General features: G+C 44.3%; 1 protein-coding gene across 3 annotated transcripts in view; it reads left to right on the forward strand.

Annotated features, from left to right (window-relative positions):
- SMIM14 (small integral membrane protein 14) overlaps window positions 1-26,262 on the forward strand; it is an 83,287-nt gene extending 57,025 nt beyond the window's left edge. For 2 of the 3 annotated variants that reach the window (XM_062212799.1, XM_062212797.1), the window contains exons 3-5: window positions 3,197-3,245; window positions 20,371-20,522; window positions 23,179-26,262. In XM_062212799.1, the coding sequence (XP_062068783.1) occupies window positions 3,197-3,245; window positions 20,371-20,522; window positions 23,179-23,211 (234 nt within the window). In that variant the 3' untranslated portion in view covers window positions 23,212-26,262. The remainder of the gene's footprint in view (window positions 1-3,196; window positions 3,246-20,370; window positions 20,523-23,178) is intronic. The other variant, XM_062212798.1, reaches the window with a different exon arrangement.
- Window positions 26,263-27,815: the final 1,553 nt, after the last annotated feature.

Genomic DNA, 27,815 nt, shown 5'->3' on the forward strand with positions numbered 1-27,815 from the left:
GGTGTAAAAAAATCAAATTCAGGATTTTTTAATGATTTTATTTCTTTGAGAGGTAGAGTTACAGAGAAAGAGGGAGAGACAGAAAAGTCTTCCAATTGCTGGTTTACTTCCCAAATGATTGCAACAGAGCTGAGCCAGTCTGAAGCCAGGAGCTTCTTTGGCTCCCCAACGTGGGTGTAGGGGCCCAAACACTTGGGCCATTTTCCACTGCCTTCCCAGGCTTAATCAGAGAGCTGGATTGGCAGAGGAGCAGCCAGGACACAAACTGGCACCCATGTGGGATGCTGGCACCATGGGCAGAGGCTTAGCCTACTAAGCTGCAGCACTGTCCCCAGGTTTTTTTAATGAATATGTATGTATTATGAATTTTGCATTGAATATACATATGCACACACAGGGTCTTGAAAAAGTTTCTGCAAAATATACATTTTGTTTTAATTCCATTTTGCACAAATTTCTTGAGGTACCCTGTGTATGTTTGAAATGTAAGGATATTTATTGGGGAGGCTGGCAGGAGGACACAATGGGAGAATTATCTGCCTACAATATCTTTTCTGTACTTTATAATTTTGTACTGTGTGTGTGTTTATATATTACTGGGAAAATATAAGCAAAATATGAGTAAGAGGTTTGTGGGTGTGTTTTGTGACCTAAGGATCTTAAGAAAGTCTTTTTTTTTTTTTTTTAATGATTTGTTTATTTTATTTGAAAGAGTGACAGAGAGGAAGGGGAGGGTAGGTCTTTGATCACTGGTTTGCTCCCCAGAGGGCTACAGCTGCCAGAGCTGTGCCTATCCAAAGCTAGAAGCTTCTTCTGGGTCTCCCACACAGATGCAGGTGCCCAAGAACTTGGGCCATCTTTTACTGCTTTCCTTGGCCATAGCAGAGAACTGGATGGGAAGTGGAGCAGCCGGAACTTGAACTGGTGCCCATATGGGATGCTGGCCCCTCCAGATGGCGGCTTTACCTTCTATGCCACAGCACCGGCCCCTCTTTCCTTTCTTTCTTTTTTTTTTTTTTTTACAGGCAGAGTTAAAGAGAGAGATGAGAGAAAGGTCTTCTTTTACCTTTGGTTCACCCTTTAATGGCCACCGCGGCCGGCACACTACGGCTGGTGCATCACACTGATCCAAAGCCAGGTGCTTATCCTGGTCTCCCATGTGGGTGCAGGGCCCAAGCACTTGGGCCATCCTCCACTGCACTCCCGGGCCATAGCAAAGAGCTGGACTGGAAGAGGAGCAACCGGGACAGAATTCGGTGCCCCAGCTGGGACTAGAACCTGATGTGCCGGCGCCACAGGCGGAGGATTAGCCTGTTGAGCCGCAGCACCGGCCTCCCTCTTTCTTTCTTTTTAAAGATATATTTATTTGAAAGGCTGAGTTACAGAGATCTTCCATCCACTGACTCCCCAAATGCCAGCATCAGCCAGGGCTGGGCCAAACTGAAGCCAGGATCTAGAAGGGTGGAGGACCTGAAGCACTTGGGCCATCTTCTGCTGCTTTTCCCGGGTGCGTTAGCAGGGAGCTGGATCAGAAGTGAAGCAGCTGGGATTCAAACCAATGCTCACATAGGATGTTAGCATTGCAGGTGGCGCCTTTATCTGCTATGCCACAACACTGACCCAGGCTTTTCCTCTTTATTTTATTTTTCATATTTTTTTTTAAATTTTTGACAGGCAGAGTGGACAGTGAGAGAGAGAGAGAAAGGTCTTCCTTTTGCTGTTGGTTCACCCTCCAATGGCTGCGGTAGGCGCTCTGCGGCCGGCGCACCGCGCTGTTCCGATGGCAGGAGCCAGGTGCTTCTCCTGGTCTCCCATGGGGTGTAGGACCCAAGGACTTGGGCCATCCTCCACTGCACTCCCTGGCCACAGCAGAGAGCTGGCCTGGAAGAGGGGCAACCGGGACAGGATCGGTGCCCCGACCAGGGCTAGAACCCGGTGTGCCGGCGCCGCAAGGCGGAGGATTAGCCTAGTGAGCCGCGGCACCGGCCTATTTTATTTTTTTTAATTTGTAGTGCAGTTTATTAATCCACTGCCTGGCATGCACAGGTTCAAATCCCAGCTACTCTACTACCAATCTAACTTGTTGTTCATGTGCCTGGGAAAGCAGCGCAAGATGGTCCAAGTGCTTGAGTCCCTCCCCCCAATATGGGAGATCCAGATAGCGTTCCAGGCTCCTGGCTATTGCAGCCATTTGGGAAGTGGACTCTCAGAAGATTCATTTTCTCTCTCACTCTCTCTCTCTGGCTTTCAAATAAATAAATCTTTAAAAAGAGGTAATCACCTGATTCTAAAATCAAATTATATAAAAATATAGATGTTAAAACTTGAGTCCTATCTCTGTCAAGAATCTACTCTGTCATCTCCCTCTACCCGTCGTGGGGACAACTTGTATTGGTTTCTGATGTTTGCATGCACTATTTCTTTATGCATATGAAAGGGGAATAAACTGTATTCCTCCCTTTCAGAGGTAAGCTGCTACAGATGGAATCTGTTATTTGTCTGCTTCCAGTTTTCAATGAGAAAAATTTCATAAATAAAAGTTTTCATTTTCAAGTAATTGTCTGCAGTGTAGCACTTTTCCATGGGAAGCCTAATTATGCGTGGCTGCAAGAATTTCTCACAGGTGATTTTTTTAATGCTGTAAATTAAATAGATGTACTAGATGACAATATATTTTAAAGTTATTCTGAGGGTCCAGCACCATGGCACAGCAGGTTAATGCTCCGCCTGCGGTGCCAGCATCCCACATGGGCATCAGTTCTAGTCCCAGCTGCTCCTCTTCCAGTCCAGCTCTCTGCTGTGGCCCGGTAGGGCAGTGGAGGATGGCCCAAGTGCTTGGTCACCTGCACCTGCATGGGAGACTGGGAAGAAACTCCTGGCTCTGGCCGTTGCGGCCATTTGGGGAGTGAACCAATGGAAGGAAGACCTTTCTCTCTGTCTCTCTGTCATTGTCTGTAACTCTACCTCTCAAATAAATAAATAAAATCTTTTAAAAAAAAAAAGTTATTCTGAGTAGAAAAAAAAAATCTGCCTGGACTGAATAGCCCCTCAGTATATCCCATGTTTGTGTCTAACTTTGAAGGTATGATACATACTGTGGTAGCATTCATTGAAAAAGAAAATACGATCTTTTCTAATCACTGCTGCCCTCCTTCGGTTAAGTCTCCTAGGTAACTGTGCTCTCTTCTTCTTGCAGCTGCGGCAGTCCCAGTCCTACTGCACAGACACAGAGTGTCTCCAGGAATGTAAGTACCAGTGGGACAGGGAGAGCTGGCGCTGGGGGCAGAAGTGGAGGCTGTGTGACTGTCTGCTGGTCAGAAAGGATTCTGACAGTTTGCTCTTTGAGGAAAGGAGTCTCAGGAATTATTTGCAACTCAGATCTTCATTTTTTTCACTTGCAAATTTATTTATTTATTTTTAAATATTTATTTGAAAGTCAGAGTTACACGGAGAGAGAAGAGGCAGAGAGAGAGAGAGTGTGTGTGAGTCTTCCATCTGTTGGTTCACTCCCCAGTTGGCCACAGAGGCTGGAGCTGCGCTGATTCAAAGCCGAGAGCCAGGAGCTTCTCTGGGTCTCCCATGCGGGTGCAGGGGCCCAAGAACTTGGGCCTCCTCCTACTGCTTTCCCAGGCCATTAGCAGAGAGCTGGATCAGAAGTGGAGCAGCTAGATAGGAAGTGGAGTAGCTGGGACTCAAACCAGCGCCCACATGGGATGCTGGCACTGTGGGTGGCAGCTTTACCCGCTATGCCACAGCGCCAGCCCCAAATTTATTTTTTCCTATTTCAAGACAAAACCCTTATCACATTGAAGAAAATTATAAAATCACAGATAAGATGAAAAGAAAGTGAACAACATTAAAAAAGAAACATTGTTGACAACTATGTATATTCCTCATAGACCTTTCCCTTGGCAAATAAGCACGTGACAGGGCCTTCAGGCTGATGGATGGAGACTATCAGGGCAGCCAGCACAAGTTCCTTACCCATTCCCTAGCATTATTGGCTGGCTTAGGAACTTCTGAGTGAGGGCAGGAGGAGGCCATTGTCTCAAGTTTGGAAGTTTTGGGGTGCCTGTGGGGTTCATTCCTGTGGCTGTGATGGTACTATACCTGTGAGGGCGTGGCAGCAGAGAGGTTTCGCTGTGTGACTCTACGGGCAGTGGTGATGGTAAAAGTGACGATCAGAGCAAGGTGGAACCTGCATGGTAAATGTAGTAGACAAATAAAATGTAGTGACCATTGTGGATGACATCTTTTTTTCAGGACACTCAGAAATAACTTGAGGGGTGTTTGCACGGAACTAGTAAGCTAGCGTTGAAGCCACTTTTGTGCTGTATAATCTGTGACAAGTAAAGTGTGCCATTGTTAAGATGGAAAGCCGGGCAGTCAGATCTCATCTATATTTCTAGAAATGGGATCACTTTTTATGTATTGATTTTCAGTTCTGTATTACGGTGTTAATCCTCTACTTGTAGCACCGGCATCCCATATGGGCATTGGTTCTAGTCCAGGCTGCTCCTCTTCCAATCCAGCTCTCTGCTGTGGCCTGGGAAAGCAGTAGAAGATGGCCCAAGTCCTTAGGCTCCTTACCCACATGGGAGACGAGGAAGAAGCTCCTGGCTCCTGGCTTCAGATCGGTGCAGCTCTGGCCATTGCTGCCATTTGGGGAGTGAACCAACAGAAAGGAGACCTTTCTCTCTGTCTCTCCCTCTCACTGTCTGTAACTCTATCTCAAATAAATAAAATCTTTATATATATATATATATATCTTTAAAATATTTATTGATTAATAACCCATCACACTGGACTATACCAGTGTTTAAATGATTCCCACTTGTTGGAATTTTATGATACTGATTTCTTTTTTGCTATTATTAGCATTATTTGTATAAAAATTCTTTGTGTGTACATGGTAAGGAAGAAAAATAATTTTTCCCGTAGCTCCTCATACCTCTTAGCTAGGACACCTTAGCAAAAGACTGATAATAAAAGAAAAACTAAGTAGATTATTAACATGTGCAGCACACATAACATGGAAGAAACCTCAATGAGAAGTAGCTCAAAGCTGTGGCTTCCTACTCTGGCTCAGAAAGTATCCTCAACAAAAAGCTTTACACTTTGGGAAAAGGGAAGAGAATTCATCAGCTTCTGCTGAGGCTGGCATATGGTTTGTCGTCTCCCAGGTCAGGTACTGGAAGCGTGGTCTGCAGTCTGACGGTATTGAGAGGTAGTGGGTGTTTAAAAGATGGGGCCTGATGGAAAATGATAGGTCCTGTTCACTGCTCTCGGAAGGGGTGAACACCTGCCTTGTGGGCGTGAGTGGGTGAGGTCTCCTGTGATGCATTAGTTCTTGCGAGAGCAAGTTGTTAGAAAGCAGACCCACCACCACGTGCTTGGCTACTTCTGCACACAGCCCGCCTCCTGTCTGCTTCTCTGTCACTACTTGATGCAGCCAGGGGTCTCTTGCCAGGACACCAGCACCACACTGTTTGGACCCTCAGGCCACCAGAATTGTGAGCCAAATAAAACTTCCTAAGTTACCAGGCTCGGTATTTTGTAACAGCGACACAAAACAGACTAAGAGCTTCCAAGATGGGAAGCTAGTGGGGGAAGGCATGTGCAATGAGAGGAAACTAATGAAGATAGGCTTGTTTGCAGGTTCCTCTGGGCTGGTGAGAGTCTAGATGGTCTGCAGTAAAGCAGAGTTGATGCCCTGCCTTTAGCCAGAAAAGGCAGGGCAATAGAGAGGGTTTTTCTTCATTTGCTACTTTTATTTTATTTTAAATGATTTTATCTAATTATTTGAGAGACAGAATTATAGATATAGAAATGGTGAGACAGAGATAGAGGAGTCTTCCGTCTGCTGATCCATTCCCCAAATGGCCACAGCAGCTGAAGCTGAGCTGATCCAAAGCCAGGAGCCAGGAGCTTCTTCCAGGTCTGCCATGTGGGTACAGGGGCCCAAGGACTTGGGCCATCCTCTGCTGCCTTCCCAGGTACATTAGCAGGAGCTGGATCAGAAGTGGAGCAATTGGGACTCAAACCAGGTATCCCATATGGGATGCAGGATCTTAAACAGGGGCTTAATCTATTATGCCATAATACCGGCCCCTCAAAAATAATTTTTTGTCAAAGAGGCATAATTTACAATAACATATTCTAGTTTCCCTCACACGTTTTCAGACTTTTAGTGCCAAGTTGCATTTAAAAAAAAAAAAAAAGATGCATTTATTTGAAAGGCAGAATGAGAGAGAGAAGTCTTCCATCTGCTGGTTCACTCCCCAAATGCCTGGAACAGCCAAGGCTGAGCCAGGCCGAAGCCAAGTCCCAGGAAGACCATCCAGGTCTCCCTCATGGGTGTCAGGAACCCCAGCACTTGAGCCGTTCACTGCGGCCTCCCAGGCACATTAGCAAGAAGTTGGATGCGAAGCTGAGTTGGGAGTCCATCCCAGGTGCTCGCTTATGGGATGAGGGCCTACCAGTTGGCAGCTCAGCCTACTATACCACAGTGCCCACTCCCACCAGTTTTTTCTATTTAACATCTTGAAGCCAAGCTCCATTTTATGATGTATATGAAACTAAAACCAAGCCACAGTAATGTAGCATTGTGAAGAGGCTTGTTCTGTTAATAATTACGATTTTATAAACTAGAAACCCCATTAACTTCTTTTTTTTTTAACTTTTATTTAATGAATATAAATTTCCAGTGTACAGCTTATGGATTACAATGGCTTCCCCCCCCCCCATAACTTCCCTCCCACCCGCAACACTCCCCTCTCCCGCTCCCTCTCCCCTTCCATTTGCATCAAGATTCATTTTCAATTCTCTTTATATACAGAAGATCAATTTAGTATAAAGATTTCAACAGTTTGCACCCACATAGAAACACAAAGTGAAACATACTGTTTGAGTACTAGTTATAGCATTAAATCACAATGTACAGCACATTAAGGACAGAGATCCCACATGAGGAGCAAGTGCACAGTGGCTCCTGTTGTTGACCCAACAAATTGACACTCTAGTTTATGGCGCCAGTAACCACCCTAGGCTCTCGTCATGAGTTGCCAAGGCTATGGAAGCCTTCCAAGTTTGCCGACTCTGATCATATTTAGACAAGGTCATAAAAGACAGAGTGAGGATAGTAACCAATGATCCTAAGAGTGGCATTTACCAGGTTTGAACAATTATACAGCATTAAGTGGGGAAGAGGACCATCAGTACACACATGTTAACCCCATTAACTTCTGTAAGTATCACAACTTAGGGCAGTAGGAGCTGGTACAGTGGCTAGCCCAAAGCAGAAATGTCAGAATGGAGGTGCAGGTGGTTAATGACATGCATGTTTGCAGTAGTAATGTGCACACACGTTAGGATGCGGGTGGTTTCTGCACTCCACATTTTACTCATGTTGCTTACCCACTGGCTTTCATTAATCTACGGTGTTTATTTCAAGTATTTGCCCCAGCAGGTAAAACTAAAAGCTGCTTTCTAGTTGAAAGTAGTCTTATTCATGGCGCCGGCACTCTGGATTCTAGTCCCAGTTGGGGTGCTGGATTCTGTCCCAGTTGCTCCTCTTCCAGACCAGCTCTCTGCTGTGGCCCAGGAATGTAGTGGAGGATTATCCCAAGTGCTTGGGCCCTGTACCCGCATGGGAGACCAGGAGGAAACCCTGGCTCCTGGCTTCTGATCAGTGCAGCGCACCGGCCGTAGCAGCCATTTGGGGAGTGAACCAATGGAAGGAAGACCTTTCTCTATGTCTGTCTGTCTGTCTCTCTCTCTCTCTCTCTCTCTCTCTCACTAATTCTGCCTGTCAAAAAAGAAAAGAAAAAGAAAATAGTCTTATTCAACTCCTCATGGGACAGGCAGTGCTTACTACGTGTATGCTGTTGTGATCCTTGTGCCAATCTCACCTGTAAATCAAATAGCCTCCCCTTCCTGTGGGTGAAATGTTGATTCCTTTCTCTGAGTAGAAAGACAAAGCTCTATAGTACTTGAATATTTGTTTAGCCATGTTGGCAACTTGTTTTTCCTGCCCAGTTCCTTTAGCTTATGGTGAAAATCTCTTCTGAGCACCATGCTTTGAGATGGTATAAGCTGTGTCCCCTATGGTAATACCCTTCTGTGTATTCTCCAGTGAATTTATACTTTCTGCTTAAAAGGATGAAATATGTATTTTATAGCTCTCTTCCTGTTTAGATAAATGTGTTATAACTCAATTAGAAAAAAAAAATTTTTTTAAATTAAGTGATACATGATGTAGGAATGTAGGAAACTGAGGCTTCATAATAGTTGAAATAAGCCTTAAATAAATGTGACTAGAGCTGGGCCAATCTGAAGCCAGGAGCTTCTTCCAGGTCTCCCACGTAAGTCTGTGGTGTAGTGGGTAAAGCTGCCTCCAGCAGTGCTGGCATCCCATATGGGTGCTGGTTTATGTCCCAGCTGCTCCACTTCCAATCCAGCTCTCTACTATGGCCTGGGAAAGCAGTAGAAGATGGCCCAAGTCCTTGGACTCCTGCTTCCGAGAGAGAGACTCAGAAGAAGCAAAGCTGCTGTCTCCTGGCTTCGGATTGGCTCAGCTCCGACCACTGTGGCCATTTGGGGAGTGAACCAGCAGATGGAAGACCGCTCTCTCCCCGCCTCTTCCTCTCTCTAACTCTGCCTTTCAAATAAATAAGTAAATCTTTAAAAAAAAAAAAAAAAAGGGGAGAGAGAGAGAGAGAAAGAAAATGAATATAGAAACAAATAAGAGATCAGTATTCATTTGGAATATCTCATTTGGTAAATAGTACTTGAACCATACAAATTTCTACAGTGGTATAAATATAATAGACATCTTTAGGATTTCATAGAATCTTTTTCTTAAGATTTATTTATTTATTTGAAAGGCAGAGTTAGAGGCAGAGAGAGAGATCCTTCTTCCACTGGTTCACTCCCCAAATGGCTGCAATCCAAAGCCAGGAGCCAGGAACTTCATCTGGATCTCCCACACGGATGCAGTGGCCCAAGGGCTTAGGCCATCTTCCACTGCTTTCCCAGGCCATAGCAGAGGGCTAGATCAGAAATGGAGCAGCCAAGCCTCAAACTGGCACCCATGTGGGATGCTGGCACATTTGGTGGTAGCATTACCCACTGTACCACAGTGCTGGCTTCAGGCTTTCATAGAATCTTAAAGTTGGAAGAGACCTTGGTAATACTCAGAATCTTTTTTCCTTTTTTTTTTTTTTTTTTTTGTTTGTTAAATAGGATCCTTCAAACAAATGATGCTTTTCAGTTCAGCTTGTATTTCTCTAAACAAAACGCTAAATTGAGATTAAACTCGGGAACACCTTCACAAAACACAATTTGAAGGTAGTACAGGTGTTTATTATGACGCTTCATATCCTCATTCTTCAAATCTTCTATTATTTGTTCAATTTATTTATTTATTTGATAGGCAAAGAAGGACAGAGCTCCTGTGCACCAGTTCGTTTCCAGATGCCCACAATGGCCAGGATTAGACCTGGCTGAAACCGAAGGTACAAACTAAGTCCTGGTCTCCCACATTGGTGGCAGGAACCCGGTTATTTCAGCCATCCTGCTGCTGCTTTGGGTCTGCAGTAGCTGGAAGCTGAAGCTAAGAGCCTGGACTGGAGCACAGGAATTCTGATAATGGGATGCAGGCATTTTATCAACTAAGCCAGAAGCTTGCCCCCTCACTGCTATTCTGTTTCTTCTTTTCCCACTGGAAACCTGTGTACATTTATAGTATTAATCCCTTGGGATCTGCCTGCTTGCAGAGCTTCCCTCTTGACCCCCTCACCCTCAGGTTCAGCTAAGTTAACAGCTTCCCCGTGACTCTTCCATTTGACATCGTATTTGTAATATTTCTGCTATTGGCTCTCCTGTTTGCTCGTAACTGAAGACTTAATGCTTGAGCAAAACAGGGAATGTTGTATTTTGGTGTACAAAGACCCTCTTATACTTTTATGCTTTTATATCTTTTCAAACCGTAGAGTGGAAAGTACTTCTTAAAGCAAATAATTTACAGGGAGTTCCTAGTTAGGGAACAGCTTTTACATCCCCTATGTGATTGTGCTCCTTAATGTTTACAAGCTGAGGAGTTGTCAAAATAAACACCGTGGTGGCCAGACCAGTGAGAGGCCCACTCACCTCTCTGTGCTGACTTGAAATTAGTGCTTCTGGTATTTGTAGTCATTAGATAGTGCGTACTTTCCCAGGCCACTCTCAAGTCTGGTTTTCTTCTGTTCTTGAGACTTCATGAAGTGAGTCTTGTAAGGAACTACAAAAAATCACAGAAAACTTCTAGTGACTCCCATTCATCCTCTGTTCCATCTCTGTGCTTCAGAGAGATCAGTGCAGTTCAGAAACCCAGTACGTTCAATCCCAAATATTTTAGGCCACTTTTAAATTCTATTTTGTTTTTTCCTGTGGTTCAAAAATCAAGAAAGCGATTAGTATATAGTGTAAAATCGTCCCTCTACTCAGTTTCTCCCACCTACTCAGGTCCTTTCTCTAGGTGCTGTTAGCCCTCTAAAGTCTTCCCTGAGTTTCTTTGTACATGTACATGCAAATGTAAATGCGTATTATTTATCATCCCTTTGCTTTTTTTTATTTCTAAAGATTTTATTTATTTATTTGAGAGGTAAAGTTACAGAGAGTGAGAGGGAAAGACAGAAAGGTTTTCCATCCACTGGTTCACTTCCCAAATGGCTGCAGTGCCCAGAGCTGTGCCTATCCGAAGCCAGGAGCTTCTTCCGGGTCTCCCACGTGGGTGCAAGAGCCAAGCACCTGGGCCATCTTCTGCTTTCCCAGGCCATAGCAGAGAGCTGGATCAGAAAAGGATCAGCCAGGGCTAGAACCAGGGCCCATATGGAGTGCCAGCACCGCAGGTGGAGGATGAACTTACTGTGCCACAGTGCACATTCATTCATTTATTTTTATTTCTTTCTTACTCAAAAGGCAGGGTGACAGAGAGACAGAGAATCTTCATCTACTGGTCCCTAAATTCCTGAACAGCCAGGGCTGTGCCAGGCTGACTCCAGGGGCCAGGAATTCCATCCAGTTATCCCATGTGGGTAACAGGAATTCAAGTGTTTAAGCCTTAGGTCCAAGTCAAATGTGGAAAGGTGAAGTTAAAGGGCTCAGAGTTGAAGCAAGAGGCAGTGGAGAGTGAGTCACTAGGTTGTTAAGAATAGTGTGTTAAGCAGACTTTTCTGGCTATAACACACAGGAAGTAAGCTGCAACCAGAAGCAAGCCAGGAGACGTTTGCAGGGAACTAAGAGTCATATCACTATGAAAGTCTTGAAAAGGGATTTTTTTATTTCAGTGTTACTTTTTCTAGAAATACAAACTTATAATCTGAGGTTGAACTCTAAAGCTTCAGAATCTTTTCCTTGCAAAGCATGCAAAATAATAAGGTACTCACTCTCCAAACTGAGTAACATAACAATTGGCATTGGGGTTAGATTGCTTTAAATAATCTAATTTGACCTAACTAGTTTTATACTTGTTTATCAGAAATCTTTTTGAACCTGTGTTTTCTGTTTTTACTTTCCACATGACTAGTAATTTTCAGGAGTGTGTCTCACTGTGAGATATTGTCAGAGATTATGCCACAGCCAAGAATTTAAGAACACAGACTCTGAAATGAGACTAAATTTATTTAAATTCCACCTTCGCTATATGACATTGGCATTTAGTTTGCTCATCTACAAAATGAAGATATGATAGCACCTACCATGAAGTAATATTGTTACAAGAATTTCTTGTTAGAGACAAGGGCTGGGCATGTAGCCTAGCAGAGAAGATGCCCATGTCCCATGTTCGAGTACCTGGGTTGGACACCTGGCCGTGCTTGTGACCGTGGCCCCCTGCTGATGCACATCCTAGGAGGCAGCAGTGATGGCTCAAGTATTTGAGCTCCTGCCACCAATTTGAGAAACCTGAATTGAATTCCCAGCTCCTGGCTTCAGCCCAGCCCAGCCCAGCCCAGCCGTAGCCGTTGCAGGTGTTTAGAAAGTAAACCAATGGATGTCTGTCTGTGTCTCTTTTTCACTGTCTCTTTACCTCTCAAATAAAATTTAAAAGAAGATTAAAAGGGATAATGCAGAATTCAAAGTAGCCATTCAAGTTTTAGCTATTATTTAATAATACAGGTAATAGTATCTGCTTTCAAGAAAGTGTCACTCCAACAACAGTGGAGAGGGCAAGGGGCCAGAGTAGATCAGGGAAGATGAGTTAAAAGGCCTCTACAGGAGACCAGAGGAAGTGGTGGTAGCTTGCATAAGTGGGAGGACAGAGCTAGACATGGATAAATTTCACTTACGGGGATAAATTGACAGAAACCTCATGATGGATTACATAGAGAGCCATTGAGAGAGAATAAAAGGTGTTTATCTTTAGTTCCTGGCTTGGACAGTTGGATAACTAGAGATCCACTTTGGTGTGGGTGGTGGAGAGGTAGGGCTGGAAGGTGCTGCTCATGATTTTAGTTTGACCTATTGAATATGTTAACTTCAAGGTAAAATTTGTGCATTTCTTAAAAAGTTCATTTTTTTTTTTTAATTGAAAGGCAGAGTCACAGAGAGAGAGAGGGATAGACAGAGAGATCTTCCATCCGCTGGTTCACTCCCCAGATGGCCATGACCACCAGGGCTAGGCTGGTCCAAAACCAGGAGCCAGCGGCTTCTTCCACATTTTCCACATGGATGCAGGGGCCCAAGGACTTGGGCCATCCTCCACAGCTTTCCCAGGCACCTTAGCAGGGAGCTGGTTGGGAAGTGGAGCAGCTGGGACTAGAACCAGTGTTCATATGCAATGCCAGTGCCCAGGTTTTACCCACTATGCCACAGCACAGATCCAAAAGAGAGAGAGAGCTTCTATCCACTGGTTCACTCTTCAAATACCCGCAATAACCAGGACTGGGCCAGGTTGAAGCCAGGAAGCCAGAACTCCGTTTCCCCTGTGTGTTGCAGGGACCCAAGTACTTGGGCTATCACCTGCTGCCTCCCACAGTGCACAATAGAAAGAAGCTAGATTGGAAGTGGAGATGGAACTTGATCCCAAGCACTCCCACATGGGATGTGGGTGTCCCTAGCAGCTGCTTAACCCGCTGTGCCACAGTGCCTACCCCAAATTTCTGCATTTTTAAGGAGGTACCAGATTACTCCAGTGCATGTCTTAGTACTGTCGATGTAAAGAAAAAACAATAGAGAACTGTTGATGTCGGCAGACAGTTGAGTATTTGGTTCCTGAGTTCAGAGTTGGGTGGGGCTGGGTATAAATTTAGGTGTAATCTGCATACAGAAGGTGAAGGAAGCCATAGGTGAGGATGAGAGTATGTAGAATAAAAGAAGGGAGGTCCGGCGTGGTGACGAACTAGGTTAATCCTACGCCATGGTGCCGGCATCCCATAAGGGTGCCGGGTTCTAGTCCCAGCTGCTCCACTCCCAGTCCAGCTCTCTGCTGTGGCCTGGGAAGGCAGTGGAGGATGGCGCAAGTGCTTGGGCCCTGTACCTGCACAGGAGACCAGGAAGAAGCACCTGGCATAGCTCCGGCCGTGGCGGTCATTTGGGGAGTGAGGACCTTTCTCTCTGTCTCTCTCACTGTCTGTAACTCTACCTGTCAAATAAATAAATAAAAATCTTTAAAAAAAAAAAAAAGAAAAAGAAAAAAAAAACCCCAAGACTGACTTCGAGGAATCTAAAATTTAAAAGCCGGGAAGAGAGGGCAGCTGTCTGCCTAGCAGTAAAGATGCCCATATTCCCTTTGGAGTGTCTGGTTCCACTCTTTTCTCCGGCTTCCTGCTAGTGCAGACCCTAGGAGCCGCTGGTGGTAAGTATTTGGATTCCTGCCACCCACATAGGAGATCTGGACTAAGGACCCTGCTCCTGACTTTGGGCCCAGCCCAGCCTAGCCCTGGCCCTTGTGGACATTTGGGGAGTGAACCAGTAGATGGGAGCACTGTTACTCTCTTGCTTGCTCTGTCTCTCAAATAAGTAAATAATTATTTAAAATTCAAGGAAGAGGAAAATGATCATGTAAAGGAGCAGTCAGGTATTAAAAAGAAAACCAAGCAATGGTATTGACGTAGAAAACAACAGAAGAAAGTATTTTAAAGTGGAGAGTGGTCATGGAAAATGAAGACCATAACTTCACGTTGGGCCTAGCAGCATGAAAGTGTTGTAGATGACCTTTTCAGCAGCGATTTGCATAATGGTGGAGGTGAACCCAACCTGAGGAGCAAATGAGGTCAAGAAATGTGAGCAGTAATGTAGACAACATGGTGTTAGCGTCCGTGAGGACAGGAACAAGGCGATAGCTGGACTGGGAAAGGGGTTAGGGAGGGGATTTTTGATTTTTCAAAGATCAGAGAAACTTGATTACACTCATTTAAATGATTATTCAATGACTTCCACAGAGAAGAGGGTGTTGAGTAAACAGGATAATGGATAGATCTGTGCAAAACTGATGTGATCTGGGGCCGGCGCCGTGGCTTAACAGGCTAATCCTCCGCCTTGCGGCGCCGGCACACCAGGTTCTAGTCCCGGTCAGGGCACCGATCCTGTCCCGGTTGCCCCTCTTCCAGGCCAGCTCTCTGCTGTGGCCAGGGAGTGCAGTGGAGGATGGCCCAAGTCCTTGGGCCCTGCACCCCATGGGAGACCAGGAGAAGCACCTGGCTCCTGCCATCGGATCAGCGCGGTGCGCCGGCCGCAGCACACCTACCGTGGCGGCCATTGGAGGGTGAACCAACGGCAAAAAGGAAGACCTTTCTCTCTGTCTCCCTCTACTGTCCACTCTGCCTGTCCAAAAAAAAAAAAAACAAAAAACAAAAAACAAAAAACTGATGTGATCTGAAGCTCAAGCAGAAAAACTGGTCTTAGTTATGAAGACAGCCAAATTTAGTATAATAAGGAAAACAGTGAATATTTTGTTTCATTTATTAAACTTTTATTTAATGAATATAAATTTCCAAAGTACACCTTATGGGTTACAATGGCTTCCCCCCTCCCATAACTTCCCTCCCGCCCGCAACCCTCCGCTTTCCTGCTCCCTCTCCCCTTCCATTCACATCAAGATTCATTTTCAATTCTCTTTATATACAGAAGATCAGTTTAGTATATATTAGGTAAAGATTTCAACAGTTTGCCCCATATAGCAACACAAAGTGAAAAAACTACTGTTGGAGTACTAGTTATAGCATTAAATAACAGTGTACAGCACATTAAAGACAGAGATCCTACATAATATTTTTTTAAAATTAATTTTCTGTGCCATTTCCAATTTAACACCAGGTTGTTTTTTTTTTTTTTTCATTTCCAATTATCTTTATATACAGAAGATCAATTCAGTATATAATTAGTAAAGACCTCATCAGTTTGTACCCACACAGAAACACAAAGTATAAAAATACTGTTTCAGTACTAGTTATAGCATCACTTCACATTAGACAACACATTAAGGACAGATCCCACATGGGGTGTAAGTACACAGTGACTCCTGTTGCTGACTTAACAATTTGACACTCCTGTTCATGGCGTCAGTAATCTCCCTAGGCTCTATTCATGAGTTGTCAGGGCTATGGAAGCCTTTAGAGTTCGCTGACTTTGATCTTATTCCGATAGGGTCATAGTCAAAGTGGAAGTTCTCTCCTCCCTTCGGAGAAGGGTACCTCCTTCTTTGATGGCCCCGTTCTTTCCACTGGGATCTCACTCACAGAGATCTTTCATTTAGGTCTTTTTTTTTTCTTTTCCATGGTATCTTGGCTTTCCATGCCTACAATACTCTCATGGGCTCTTCAGCCAGATCCGAATGCCTTAAGGGCTGATTCTGAGGCCAGAGTGTTGTTTAGGACATCTGCCATTCTATGAGTCTGCTGTGTATCCCGCTTCCCATGTTGGATCCTTCTCTCCCTTTTTGGTTCTATCAGTGAGTATTAGCAGACACTTGTCTTGGAAAACAGTGAATTATATCAATATAGAGAATATTGAGGGGCCGGTGCTGTGGTGTAACTGGTTAAGCCGCTGTCTGCAGTGCTGACATCCCATATGGGTGCCTATTCAATACCCGGCTGCTCCTCTTCTGATCCAGCTCTCTGCTATGGCCTGGGAAAGCAGTAGAAGATGGCCCAAGTCCTTGGGCCCCTGCACCCTTGTGGGAGACCTGGAAGAATCTCCTGGCTTCAGATTGGCACAGCTCTGGCCATTGCGGCCAACTGGGGAGTGAACCATCAGATGGAAGATATCTCTGTCTCTGTCTCTCTCTCTCTCTCTCTCTCTCTCTCTCTCTCTCTCTCTCTCTGCCTCTCCTCTCTCTGTGTAACTCTTTCAAATAAATAAATCTTAAAAAACCACTATGGTATATATACACCATGGAGAGCTATTTTCTAATGAAGGAATTATTGATTATAAATGGAGTCCTAGAAGGGATCTTGATCTTTTTTTTTTTTTTTTAACAGAGTGGACAGTGAGAGAGAGACAGAGAGAAAGGTCTTCCTTTTCCATTGGTTCACCCCAAATGGCCGCTGCAGCAGGCGCACCACGCTGATCCGAAGCCAGGAACCGGCACTTCCTCCCATGCAGGTGCAGGGCCCAAGCACTTGGGCCATCCTCCACTGCACTCCCGGGCCACAGTAGAGAGCTGGACTGGAAGAGGAGCAACTGGGACAGAATCCGGCACCCCAACCGGGACTAGAACCTGGGGTGCTGGTGCCGCAGGCGGAGGATTAGCCTATTGAGCCACGGCACCAGCCGGCTCTTGATCTTGAGGCTCATCACTGAAAATCAGTTGCTTTTTTTTTTTTTTTTTTTAAGATAGGCAGAGTGGACAGTGAGAGAGAGAGACAGAGAGAAAGGTCTTCCTTTGCCGTTGGTTCACCCTCCAATGGCCGCCGCGGCTGGCATGCTGCAGCCAGCACACCACGCTGATCCGATGGCAGGAGCCAGGTGCTTATCCTGGTCTCCCATGGGGTGCAGGGCCCAAGGACTTGGGCCATCCTCCTCTGCACTCCCTGGCCACAGCAGAGAGCTGGCCTGGAAGAGGGGCAACCGGGACAGAATCCGGCGCCCCGGGACTAGAACCCGGTGTGCCGGCGCCGCAAGGCGGAGGATTAGCCTGTTGAGCCACGGCGCCGGCCAATGAAAATCAGTTGCTTTGAACCTCTTGCATTGTACACATAGGAGATGATCCATTTAAAAAAAAAAATACAGGCCGGTGCCGAGGCTCAACAGGCTAATCCTCTGCCTTGCGGCGCCGGCACACCGGGTTCTAGTCCCAGTCGGGGCGCCGGATTCTGTCCCGGTTGTCCCTCTTCCAGGCCAGCTCTCTGCTGTGGCCCGGGAGTGCAGTGGAGGATGGCCCAAGTGCTTGGGCCCTGCACCTGCATGGGAGACCAGGAGAAGCACCTGGCTCCTGGCTTCAGATCAGCGCGGTGTGCTGGCCGCAGCGCACCGGCCGCGGCGGCCATTGGAGGGTGAACCAACTGCAAAGGAAGACCTTTCCCTCCGTCTGTCTCTCTCTCTCTCACTATCCACTCTGCCTGTCAAAAAATAAAAAAATAAAAAATAAAAGATACAGAATGCTGTACATTGTGTGATAAGTAATGCAGATTTGATGAATCTGAGTACTTCATTAGTTCTTTGTATGGGATTATCTGGGGTTCCAACAGAAGATACATACCTATTTGAACTAATTTTCGGCCAGCTTATCTCTTTTTATCTTATTTGTTTATTTGAAAAGCAGAGTTACAGAGAGGGAGAGATGGGGAAAAAGATACCTTCCATCCACTGGTTTACTCCCCAAATGGCTGCAATGGCCAAGGCTGAGGATGTGCCAGACCCAAGGTGACTGGAACTCCATCCAGTTCTATCATGTGGTTATAGGGGCCCAAGGACTTGGACCATCTTCCTCGCTTTCCTAGTCACATTACCAGGGAGCTGGATCAGAAGTGATGCAGCGGTGGGGCCCACGCTGTAGCGCAGCAGGTTAACACCCTGGCCTGAGGTGCCGGCATCCCATATGGGCGCCAGTTCTAGTCTCGGCTGCTCCTCTTCCAGGCCAGCTTTCTGCTGTGGCCTGGGAAAACAGTGGAGGATGGCCCAAGTCCTTGGGCCCCTGCACCCACCTGGGAGACCTGAAGGAGGCTCCTGGCTCCTGGCTCCTGGCTCCACATCAGTGCAGTTCTGGCCGTTGCGGCCAATTGGGAAGTGGGCCATCAGATGGAGGACCTCTCTCTCTCTCTGCGTAACTCTGATTTTCAAATAAATAAATAAATATTAAAAAAAAAAAAAAGTGATGCAGCAGGGCCACCACTGTGGTGTAGCGGGTAAAGCCTCTGCCTGCAGTGCTGACATCCCATATGAGCGCTGGTTTGAGTCCTGGCTGCTCCACTTCTGATCCAGCTCTCTGCTATGGCCTGGGAAAGCAGTATAAGATGGCCCAAATCCTTGGGCCCCTGTGCCCTGTGCCCTGTGCTGAACCTTCTGGCTTCGGATTGGTGCAGCTCCAGTTGTTGCAGCCATCTGGGGTGTGAACCAGCGAATGGAAGACCTCTCTCTCTCTCCTCCTCTGTGTAACTCTTTCAAGTAAATAAATAAATCATTAAAAAAAAAAAAAGTGATGCAGCAAGGACTCAAACTGGCACCCATATGGGATTCTGGCATTACAGGTGGCAGTTTAACCAGCTATTCCATAATACTGGCTCCTAAATTTAACTTTTAGTTATTTTCATTTTATTTGAAAAGGGAGAGAGGTCTTTTATCCACTGGTTCACTCTCCCCCAAATACCTGCATGGACTCACTCCTAAGAAAGGAAGGGGTAGGTAGCATTGCTGAGACCAAGTGGGCAGTCAAGTTAAGAACTGAACTGGGTGGCAGGTGTGTGGTGCAGCGGTTACATCACCAGTTGGGACACCCACATCCCATGTCAGAGTGCCTGATTCAAGTCCCAGATACTCTGCTTTGGATCCAGCTTCCTGTTAATATATACCTGGAAGGTAGGAGATGATGGCTCATGTAATTGGGTCCCAGCCACCCATGTGGGAGACCTGGACTGAGTTCCTGGCTTCAACCTGACTGTTGTGGGCATTTGGGGAACAATCCAGCAGATAGTAGATCTGTCACTTTACCTTTCAAATAGATCAATAACTCTTTAAAATCTTTAAGAAGAAAACATACCACATCTCACATTTTTCCCTTGATAAATATATAGACTTTTTAAGTACCTAGATCTGAATCTAATTATTTTTGTGAAACAGCCAAATCTCTTTTGTTGAGAATATATATCATTAAAAGCATTCTCTATGTGTAGGGGGTAGCCCAGCATCGTGGCACCACAACTTGCAAACCTGGCATCCATATGAGTGCTCATTCGATTCCTGTCTGCTTCACTTCCCATCCAGCTCCCTGCTATTGCACCTGGGAAGGCAGTGGAAGATGGCCCAAGTGCTTCGGCCTCTAAGATCCACATGGGAGAGATGGAATTCTGGGCTCCTGGAAATGGCTTTTCCCAGCCCTGATGGTTGTGGCCATTTGGGGAGTGAACCAGCAGATGGAAGATCTATTTCTCTTCTCTGCTCTCTGTCACTCTGCCTTTTAAATAAATAAATAAATCTTTAAAAAAATAATAATAATTTGGGGCCACTGCTGTAGCATAGCAGGTTAAGCCACCATCTGCTCTGCCAGCATCCCATATAAGTGCTTGTTTGAGTCCTGGCTGCTTTCCTTCTGATCCAGCTCCCTGCTAATGCACCTGGGAAAGCAGTGGAAGATGGCCCAAGTCCTTGGGCCCTCCACACACATGGGAGACCCGGGTGAAGCTCCAGGGTCCTGGCTTCTGCTTGGCCCAGCCCTGGCCACTGCGGCCATTTGGGGAGTGAACCAGTAGATGGAAGACCTCTCTCTCTCCCTCTCTCTCTGTAATTCTGCCTTTCAAATAAATAAATATTTAAAAATAAATAAATAATTTATGTAGTAGGCAAGCCAGATGTTGCCTTTTCCTTAAAAAGTAACATTGTTGAATGTTTATGGTACATGGATTCTTATAATGGAAAGCTTTTAATTTGTATCAAATTCTCAGAGGATTCTGTTACCTCAAAAATATTAAGAACTACTACACTATTGAAAACCTTCATTTATTAGAATTTGACCTATGACTGTTTAATATCAGTTACTATGTGCATTTCCTCAGTGGAGGAAAGGGAGATGGAAGGTGCTTTACTTCAGAATTGTACTTCTATAAATTATTAATATAATTTTATATGAATACAATTTTTGAGGCTGACACTTTAAACATTAGAATTGGTTTTTACATTTAACAGTATTATAGTCGTTATACAGTCTTTGTTACAAATAGATTTTGTGTTTGTCCTTAGTGCCAGGACCCTCTGGTGATAATGGCATAAGTGTTACTATGATCTTGATGGCCTGGGTGCTTATTGCAGTGATCTTGTTCTTACTGAGACCTCCTAATCTAAGAGGATCCAACCTACCGGGAAAGCCAACCAGTCCTCATCATGTAAGTGCTGTACGTTATACGTCCTTCTTAGGTGGGGGCGTGTGTGGTTGGGGAAGGGAACGAGTTTGTTTGGGACGAAAACCTACATTGGCAAAAGAGTCGCTTAACTCACAGAGTAACTTCTTCCTGTGGAACCCTAGTAAGTCTTGTAGCCTCAAATGGCTCAATGTTTGTGGAGTTGAGTGTAGGAAGAAGCATGGACCAGTAGCTCAAAAACAATTTTAAGGTGAATTCCTAGCTTTTCACACATGAGAAATATAAAAGATGATCCAACTTGTAACCCACAGCAACATTGCTCAGCTGCTTCCCCTGCACTGCCCAGTTCCAGCCATCTCACAGCTGATGCCTTGTCTCTCATGCTCCCAGAATCCCCACGCCTTGTTCCTAGCTTCAGTTCCAATGTTTGAGCCACTTCTGTCCTAGCTATTAATACAGTAGACACACTGAGGCTGTCTGGCTAAATCCCTCCTGTTTTCTCATCAAGAGAGATCCTGTTTTCCAGGTCTGCATCACAGTATAGCAAATGAGCTGGTTAAAGAAATGGTAGGAGTCACTCATGCTGATGCATCTTGATAGTCATGATTAGAACTAGTTTAGGACCTTCTAAATGCAAAGTATGATAAGGTAACCCACAGGGAGTTTTCAGTACTATCATTAAAGGAACCTCTGTATTAAATATTATATTTTTCTTCTCTGTTTGATTCGAAAATTTAAAAAACTTTCATGCATATGTTCACTAGTTAAATTCAACTAGCCATTCTACATTGTATACACATTTCAAAATAGCATGTTGTACATAATAAGTATATGTAAATTTTACTTGTTTATTTAAATAGTAAGGGTTAAATCAAAACACATGTGGGTAGATGTTTGTGTAGCATTTAAGATGCCACTTGGAGGATGGCATCTTGGTGCAGCAGGTTAAGCTGCCTCTTAAGATGCCAGCATCCCTTGTCAGCCTGCCAGTTCAAGTCCTGGCTGCTCCACTTCCAATCCAGCTCCCTGCTACTGTGCCTGGGAAAGCAGTAGAAGATGGTCTGGACGCTTGGATCTTGGTACCCATGTGGAAGACAAGGATGGAGTTCCTGGCTCCTGCCTTCAGCCTGGTCCTGTCCCAGCATTGTGGCCATTGGGGATTAGACCCAATGAATGGAAGATCATCTCCCTCCCCTTCCTCCTCCTCCTCTATCTTTCCCTCCCCCTCCTCATCACTCTGCCTTTCAAGTAAATAAAAATAAATTTTCAAAGAAAAGATGTCACTTGGGACGCATGCATCCCATATCTGAGTGTCTGGGTTCAAGACTTGACTCTGCTCCCAATTCTGCCTTCCTGCTATTGGACTCCCTGGGAAGCAGAAGGTGATGGTTTAAGCAGTGGGATTTCTGCTACCCAAGTGGGAGACCTGAATTGAGTTCCTAGCTCCCAGCTTTGGGCCAGTCCAAGCTGTTGCAATTATTTGTGGAATAAACTAATGAATAAGAGTTGGTTCTCTTTCTTCTCTCCCACCCCCACCCTCACCCTCCTCCTCTCCCCTCCCCTCCCCTCCCCTCCCTCTCTTCTCTCTCTTCCCTCTCTTCCTCCTCTCCCCTCGCCTCTTCCCTCCCTTCTACCCTCCCTTCTCTCTCCCCCCTCCCCTCCCTCCCCTCTCCCTTCTCCTCCCCTCTCCTCCCCTCCCCTTTCCTCTCCTCCCCCTCCCTCCCTCTCAGATAAATTAATTTTTCAAAAAAAAAAAATTAGATGAGCATTTAGTAGTTAAGATTCCTGCATTCCATATCAGAGTACCTGAGTTCAATAACTGTCTCCAGCTCCTGACTCCAGCTTCCTGCTAGTGTAAACCCTGGGAGACAGCAATGTTAGCTCATGTAATTGGGTTTGTACAACCTACACAGAAGAGCTAGTTTTCAAGGGAGACCTGCTTTTCAAGAGAGACATGCAAGATTTCAGTCCCTAGGGTAGAGGTTCCAAAAAGAGTAGTCCTACTGCCCCAGGAATACCTGAGAAAATATACTGTGTCTGGTTCCAGATAGTCATAAGGAGCACCCTGAATTAAGGCCTCATATAGCATGTCAGGGTAAACAAATAAAATCTTGCTGAAGATTCTAAAAGTTCTGCTTTACTGTACAGATGTTTTTAGTTGCAAATAACGAAAACCAATTCAGATTTAAATAAGTGGCTTTATTGGTTTGCAATGAACAAATCCAGAGAGAGTGTTTGCGATCAACAAATCCACAGAGCCATCAGAGACGCAGTTTGCCTTTGCTGTCAGCTTCATTCCAGGTGGGCTCCTCTTATGGCTGCCAGAAGCAAGAGGAGCCACTCACTTGCTGCATCGTTGACATTCTGCAGTGACAGACACAAGTCTCTAGCTTCACTGTAGCGAGCGGGCTGAAGCTACCTTTCTTGGTTTGACTATCAGCCCTGGAGCTGGCAGGGAGAGTCACATCAGTTAGGCCATTTCCCTTTCTTCCATGCCACAGGGAAGAGTGAGAGAAGCATTGATGGACCACCATCTTAATCTAGAGTTCCCTTGTGTGAAAACCTGAGAAGTCCAAATAAGTATAGTGTTTGGGATGGAAGGTTTGGGGAGCTTTGTTGCTCTTGTATGTTAGATTGGATGCACTAGGACTTAAGAATTGTGTTAAATAACATTTCTTTGTAATACCAGGGACAAGATCCACCAGCTCCTCCTGTGGACTAACTTTGTGATATGGGAAGTGAAAATAGTCAACACCTTGCACGACCAAATGAACGAAGATGACCAGAGTACTCTTAACCCCATTAGAACTGTTTTTCCTTTTGCATCTGCAATATGGGATGGTATTGTTTTCATGAGCTTCTGAAATTTCACTTGCAAACTTATTTTTGCTTCCTGTATTATCACCATTCCTATCTACAGTATATTTGAGTAAATGATTATATTAAAAGATACATGGGGCTTTTTGGTTGTCCTAAACTTAAACATTCCACTCATTCTGTTTGTAACTGTGATCATAATTTTTTGTGGTGATTTCTGGCCTGATTGAAGGAAATTTGAGATATCTGCACTTAAATATTTTAAATAATTTTGAAAGGTTTTTAAATTTTTTTTCATAAGGTATTTATGAAGTTATTTGGGGTTATCTGGGATTGTATGAAAGAGAATTAGAACTACACCATATTTAAATTTACCTTGGTAGTTTATTTGTGGATGGCAGTTTTCTCTAGTATTTGGGACTGTGGTAGCTCTTGAAGTATTTTACAAACTACAGCTGAAATCTGTGGCACCCATTAGAGAACTGGCTTATGTGGCTAGAGTAGGAGAGGAAAAGAAATAAACGGTTGTTTACTTCCCCCCCATTTAAAGTGTCTATTGTTAAAATTTAAATAAACATGATTCATCAATATGGTGGGTGACTTATGGTCCATTATATGACATTTGTAAGACACTGTACATAGCCTTACAAGGTTCCTGAAAGGAGGAAGAAGTCTTAATTCTGCCTTTGCCAGGTGTAATCTATATGATGATAATTTAGAGTATAATTTATTTGTAAAATGAGTGCCTCTCAGGAAGCTGCTTTTCTGTCCTAACACATGTTATATGAAATTATCTTCAGTTTGTATTGGGGCCTGGTAGATTATTTGAATGCCTCTTTTCTTTGCTTTTTTCTTTTTGAAGAAAATTTTTGAGTCCTGTTGTCCCTCTTAGAAAATTTGTAATCTTAATATACTCCAAGGGAAAACATGGACAATGAGAAGCAATCAAGGGTATTTTTTTCAGCTCTGATCTAATTCTCTTTGATTATCGGATGGATCAGCGTAGGAAGGAGCATTAATAGAAGTGAAAATTTGCAGTGTGTTTGAGAAAGTAAAAGGTTACATTTTCTTGCTTGGTTTGAAAAAAAGTGAATACAAATGGCATTTAAAAATGTCTGTGTGACTGATGTGACTGTGGAATTGTTTTCCTGGCACCTGATTGCAGATGATTTATGGGAGCTAGAAGACACTTGGTGATTAATGTAAGGATGCTTCCCATGCCCCACCCGCTGCAGCCGCTCTAACAATTCAGCGTATAGCTCTGAGAAATTATTTGTGTGACTTGAGTTCTCTATATCACTGTAATATTTAATACTCTAAAGAATTATGGGACACTCACAGGCTATTTTCCCCTTCATTATCATTACATTCTAGGCCATAAACACCGTAAGTGTTTCATCTCATTATATAGTCCTACACTGGCTACTTGCCGCCTCCTCGTGCATCCTGGCCTTGTGCATCCTGGCTTTGTGCCCCACTTCTTGAGATAATAAAACCAACTGTTAATTGCGCTAATAGAGGGGTAGTGTGACACAGGTAAGTTAAATTCTAGACAGCTGAGCACCACAGAGTGATGGGTTTTCCTTTTGCCGTGGGCGCCTGGAAGCCTTCCCAGCTGTATCACTGATTCAGTATTTAAAGCAGAAAGGGCTGGAATAGATAAGTCATAAGATAGGGCAAAATCCTGCAGCTTTTGTTTTTCTGCCCTTGCCCCTGGAGTTCTGAAGGCTAGCGCATGTATCCCAACAGTCTGTTCTATGACCTGCTAGAAAGCCAACTGCTGGCAGAGCAACGGATGTATTCACTGAACCTGACTCCCAAGTAATGGAAAATGGCTTTGGTTGAAGAAGCGGCCAAAACATGGATTCAGAATATCTACTATTAGAGACCCGGAAATGTGGATCCTTATTCCTAGTTCTTCATTTCTGTCACATTCACTTAATTGACATTACGTCTGAATATATTAGCCTTTTCCACTATGCATCGTCTATTTGGTAGCTGACGTTCTTGACAAAATGCTGAGTCTTGGTGTTTTTGCTTATGACATTTCTCTGCATTCTTCAAAAGGTCGGTGTGCTGAACAGAAAGGATCCTTGTGAAGCTAATGATTTATATACTTAACGCTTCCAGCATCTACAGGTGGCCTTTTTATTGAGCCCAAAATGATTACTTGGCTTATAAACATTCATCTGAATTGTGCCTCTAATTCTTGTTTTAAAAACATGGTAATAAGAAAGATAAAAACTTACATTTTTTTCGCTATTTGCTCTTTTAACATTTCACAAATGCCATTTAGAATTTTTTTAGAGTCATTTAATATTCTTTTATGCAAAATAATGGTCTTTTTTTCTTTTCCATATGGAAAAGGTAAACATTGGAACTATTTACAGTAAAAGATTTTATGTATTTCTCCAAGCATTTCCCCATACCCCATGGTCAACAAGTCATATTTTACAACCTTAGAGATTTTCCAGAGTAACTATTGAGTACAGCTATTCCATAGTACTTTTAGTGTCTTTGTTATATGCAAGGTGATAGAGTTTATGGATTACCAATCAATATCTTAAAAATTTTCAAAGGAACCATAGAAATTTGTCACTCTGGTTGTGTGCTTAAATTTGACCAGCTTAGTTTAAGACACAGAACAGCAATTTAAAGAAGGAAAAATAAACAGTTTATAGTTAATGAGTTAAATTTTGTTTGCAATAAGAGATTTAGTCTTATAATATTTCTAAATAAAAAATCATGTGTTATATCTGATTACTTTGTTAAAAGCAAAAGTGGTCATGTGATAGGCTAAATGTTAATTGCTGTTTTATAAATGTTTAAATCATGCCAAACAAATCATGTCTGTGCCATCCAGGGTTTATTGTTAATCTTTTACTGAGTACTTGGATTGGGATAAAGGGCTTGTACTATGCACTTTTTATTGAATAAATAGAAAATGTTAGTAACACTTTTTGTATTCGGTTTGCCTTTTGTGGGAAGAGAGGCAAGTATTGCTTGCTTAGTAAAATTAACATCCTGAAACTTATCACTAAAGACATTCCTAAAAGAATGTTAAATTGTAAGGAAAATATAGTATAGTAGTGTGGGGCCAGTATTTGGAAGAGATTCGAAGAATTACATTGTGATTATATTATTCTTTCTCCTCCTTCTCTTCCTCTTCTTTGTGTTTATTTTATTTGAAAGAGCAACAGAGAGAGAAAGAAATTGATTTTTTTTTTAAGATTTATTATTTGAAAGTCAGAGTTATAGAGAGAGGAGGGGCAGAGAGAGAGGGAGAGAGAGAGTCTTCCATCCCATGGTTCACTCCCCAAATGGCTGCAACAGCTGGAGCTGCGCTGATCAGGAGCCAGGAGCCTCCTCTGGGTCTCCTACGCAGGTGCAGGGGCCCAAGGACTTGGGCCATCCTCTACTGCTTTCCCAGGCCATAGCAGAGAGCTGGATTGGAAGTAGAGCAGCCGGGTCTCAAACTGGCGCCCATATGGGATGCCTGCGCTTCAGGCTAGGGCGTTAACCCACTGCGCCACAGCGCTGGCCCCAGAAATCACTCTTTTATCTACTGGTTCACTCCCCAAATGCCCACAATAGTTAGGGCTGGGCCAGGCTGAAGCCAGGAGCCTGGAACTCAATCCAGGTCTCCACATGGGAGACTGGGACCAAAGTACTTGAGCCACTATCTGCATGTTAGCAGGAAGCTGGAATCAGAAAGGGAGCTAGGACTAAACCCAGACATCCCAGAGCCTTTACCTCTTTTTTTTTTTTTTTTTAATTTGACAGGTAGAGTTATAGACAGTGAGGGAGAGAGACAGAAAGGTCTTCCTTCCGTTGGTTCTCCCCCCATTATGGCTACTACAGCTGGAGCTATGCCGATCCGAAGCCAGGAGCCAGGTGGTGCTTCCTGGTCTCCCACACGGAGCAGAAGCCCAAGCACTTGGGCCATCCTCCACTGCCTTCCCAGGCCACAACAGAGAGCTAGACTGGAAGAGGAGCAACTGGGACTGGAACCCAGCTCCTGTATGGGATGCTGGAGCCGCAGGCAGAGGATTAACCAAGCGAGCCATGGCGCCGGCCCCGCTTTTACCTCTTAAGTATTTTACCCTCTACTGCTAACTTCCCACACTCGAGCTGTGTGTTGATGATTCATGGTTCTGAATTGCACTGCCTCTGTCAGTTTTGAAGAGTTGTGTAGAATGAAAGAGCACCTGCCACACAGCATATTCAGCATTATAGCCCAAGTCTCTTAAAGGAATGAAGCTGCCATGCACTTAGTGCCAGAGGGAGAGGTCCTTTATAAATGAAAGTCATAGACCCTGGGCAGAATGCAGCCTTCCATGACAACAAATTAGCATGTAAACATTAAGCTTTGGAAGTCCACGTATCTTAAAGATAGTTCCTTAAAATTAGTCTAGCCAGGACAATGTTGTGATTATAAGGTACAGGGCAGAGGGGAATTTGACACCAGAGCCTGTACCCCTAAACAACCGGGTTCAGATTTATATCCTT

This window comes from Lepus europaeus, chromosome 16 (assembly GCF_033115175.1).
Source record: "Lepus europaeus isolate LE1 chromosome 16, mLepTim1.pri, whole genome shotgun sequence".
Classification (NCBI taxonomy): Eukaryota; Metazoa; Chordata; class Mammalia; order Lagomorpha; family Leporidae; genus Lepus; species Lepus europaeus.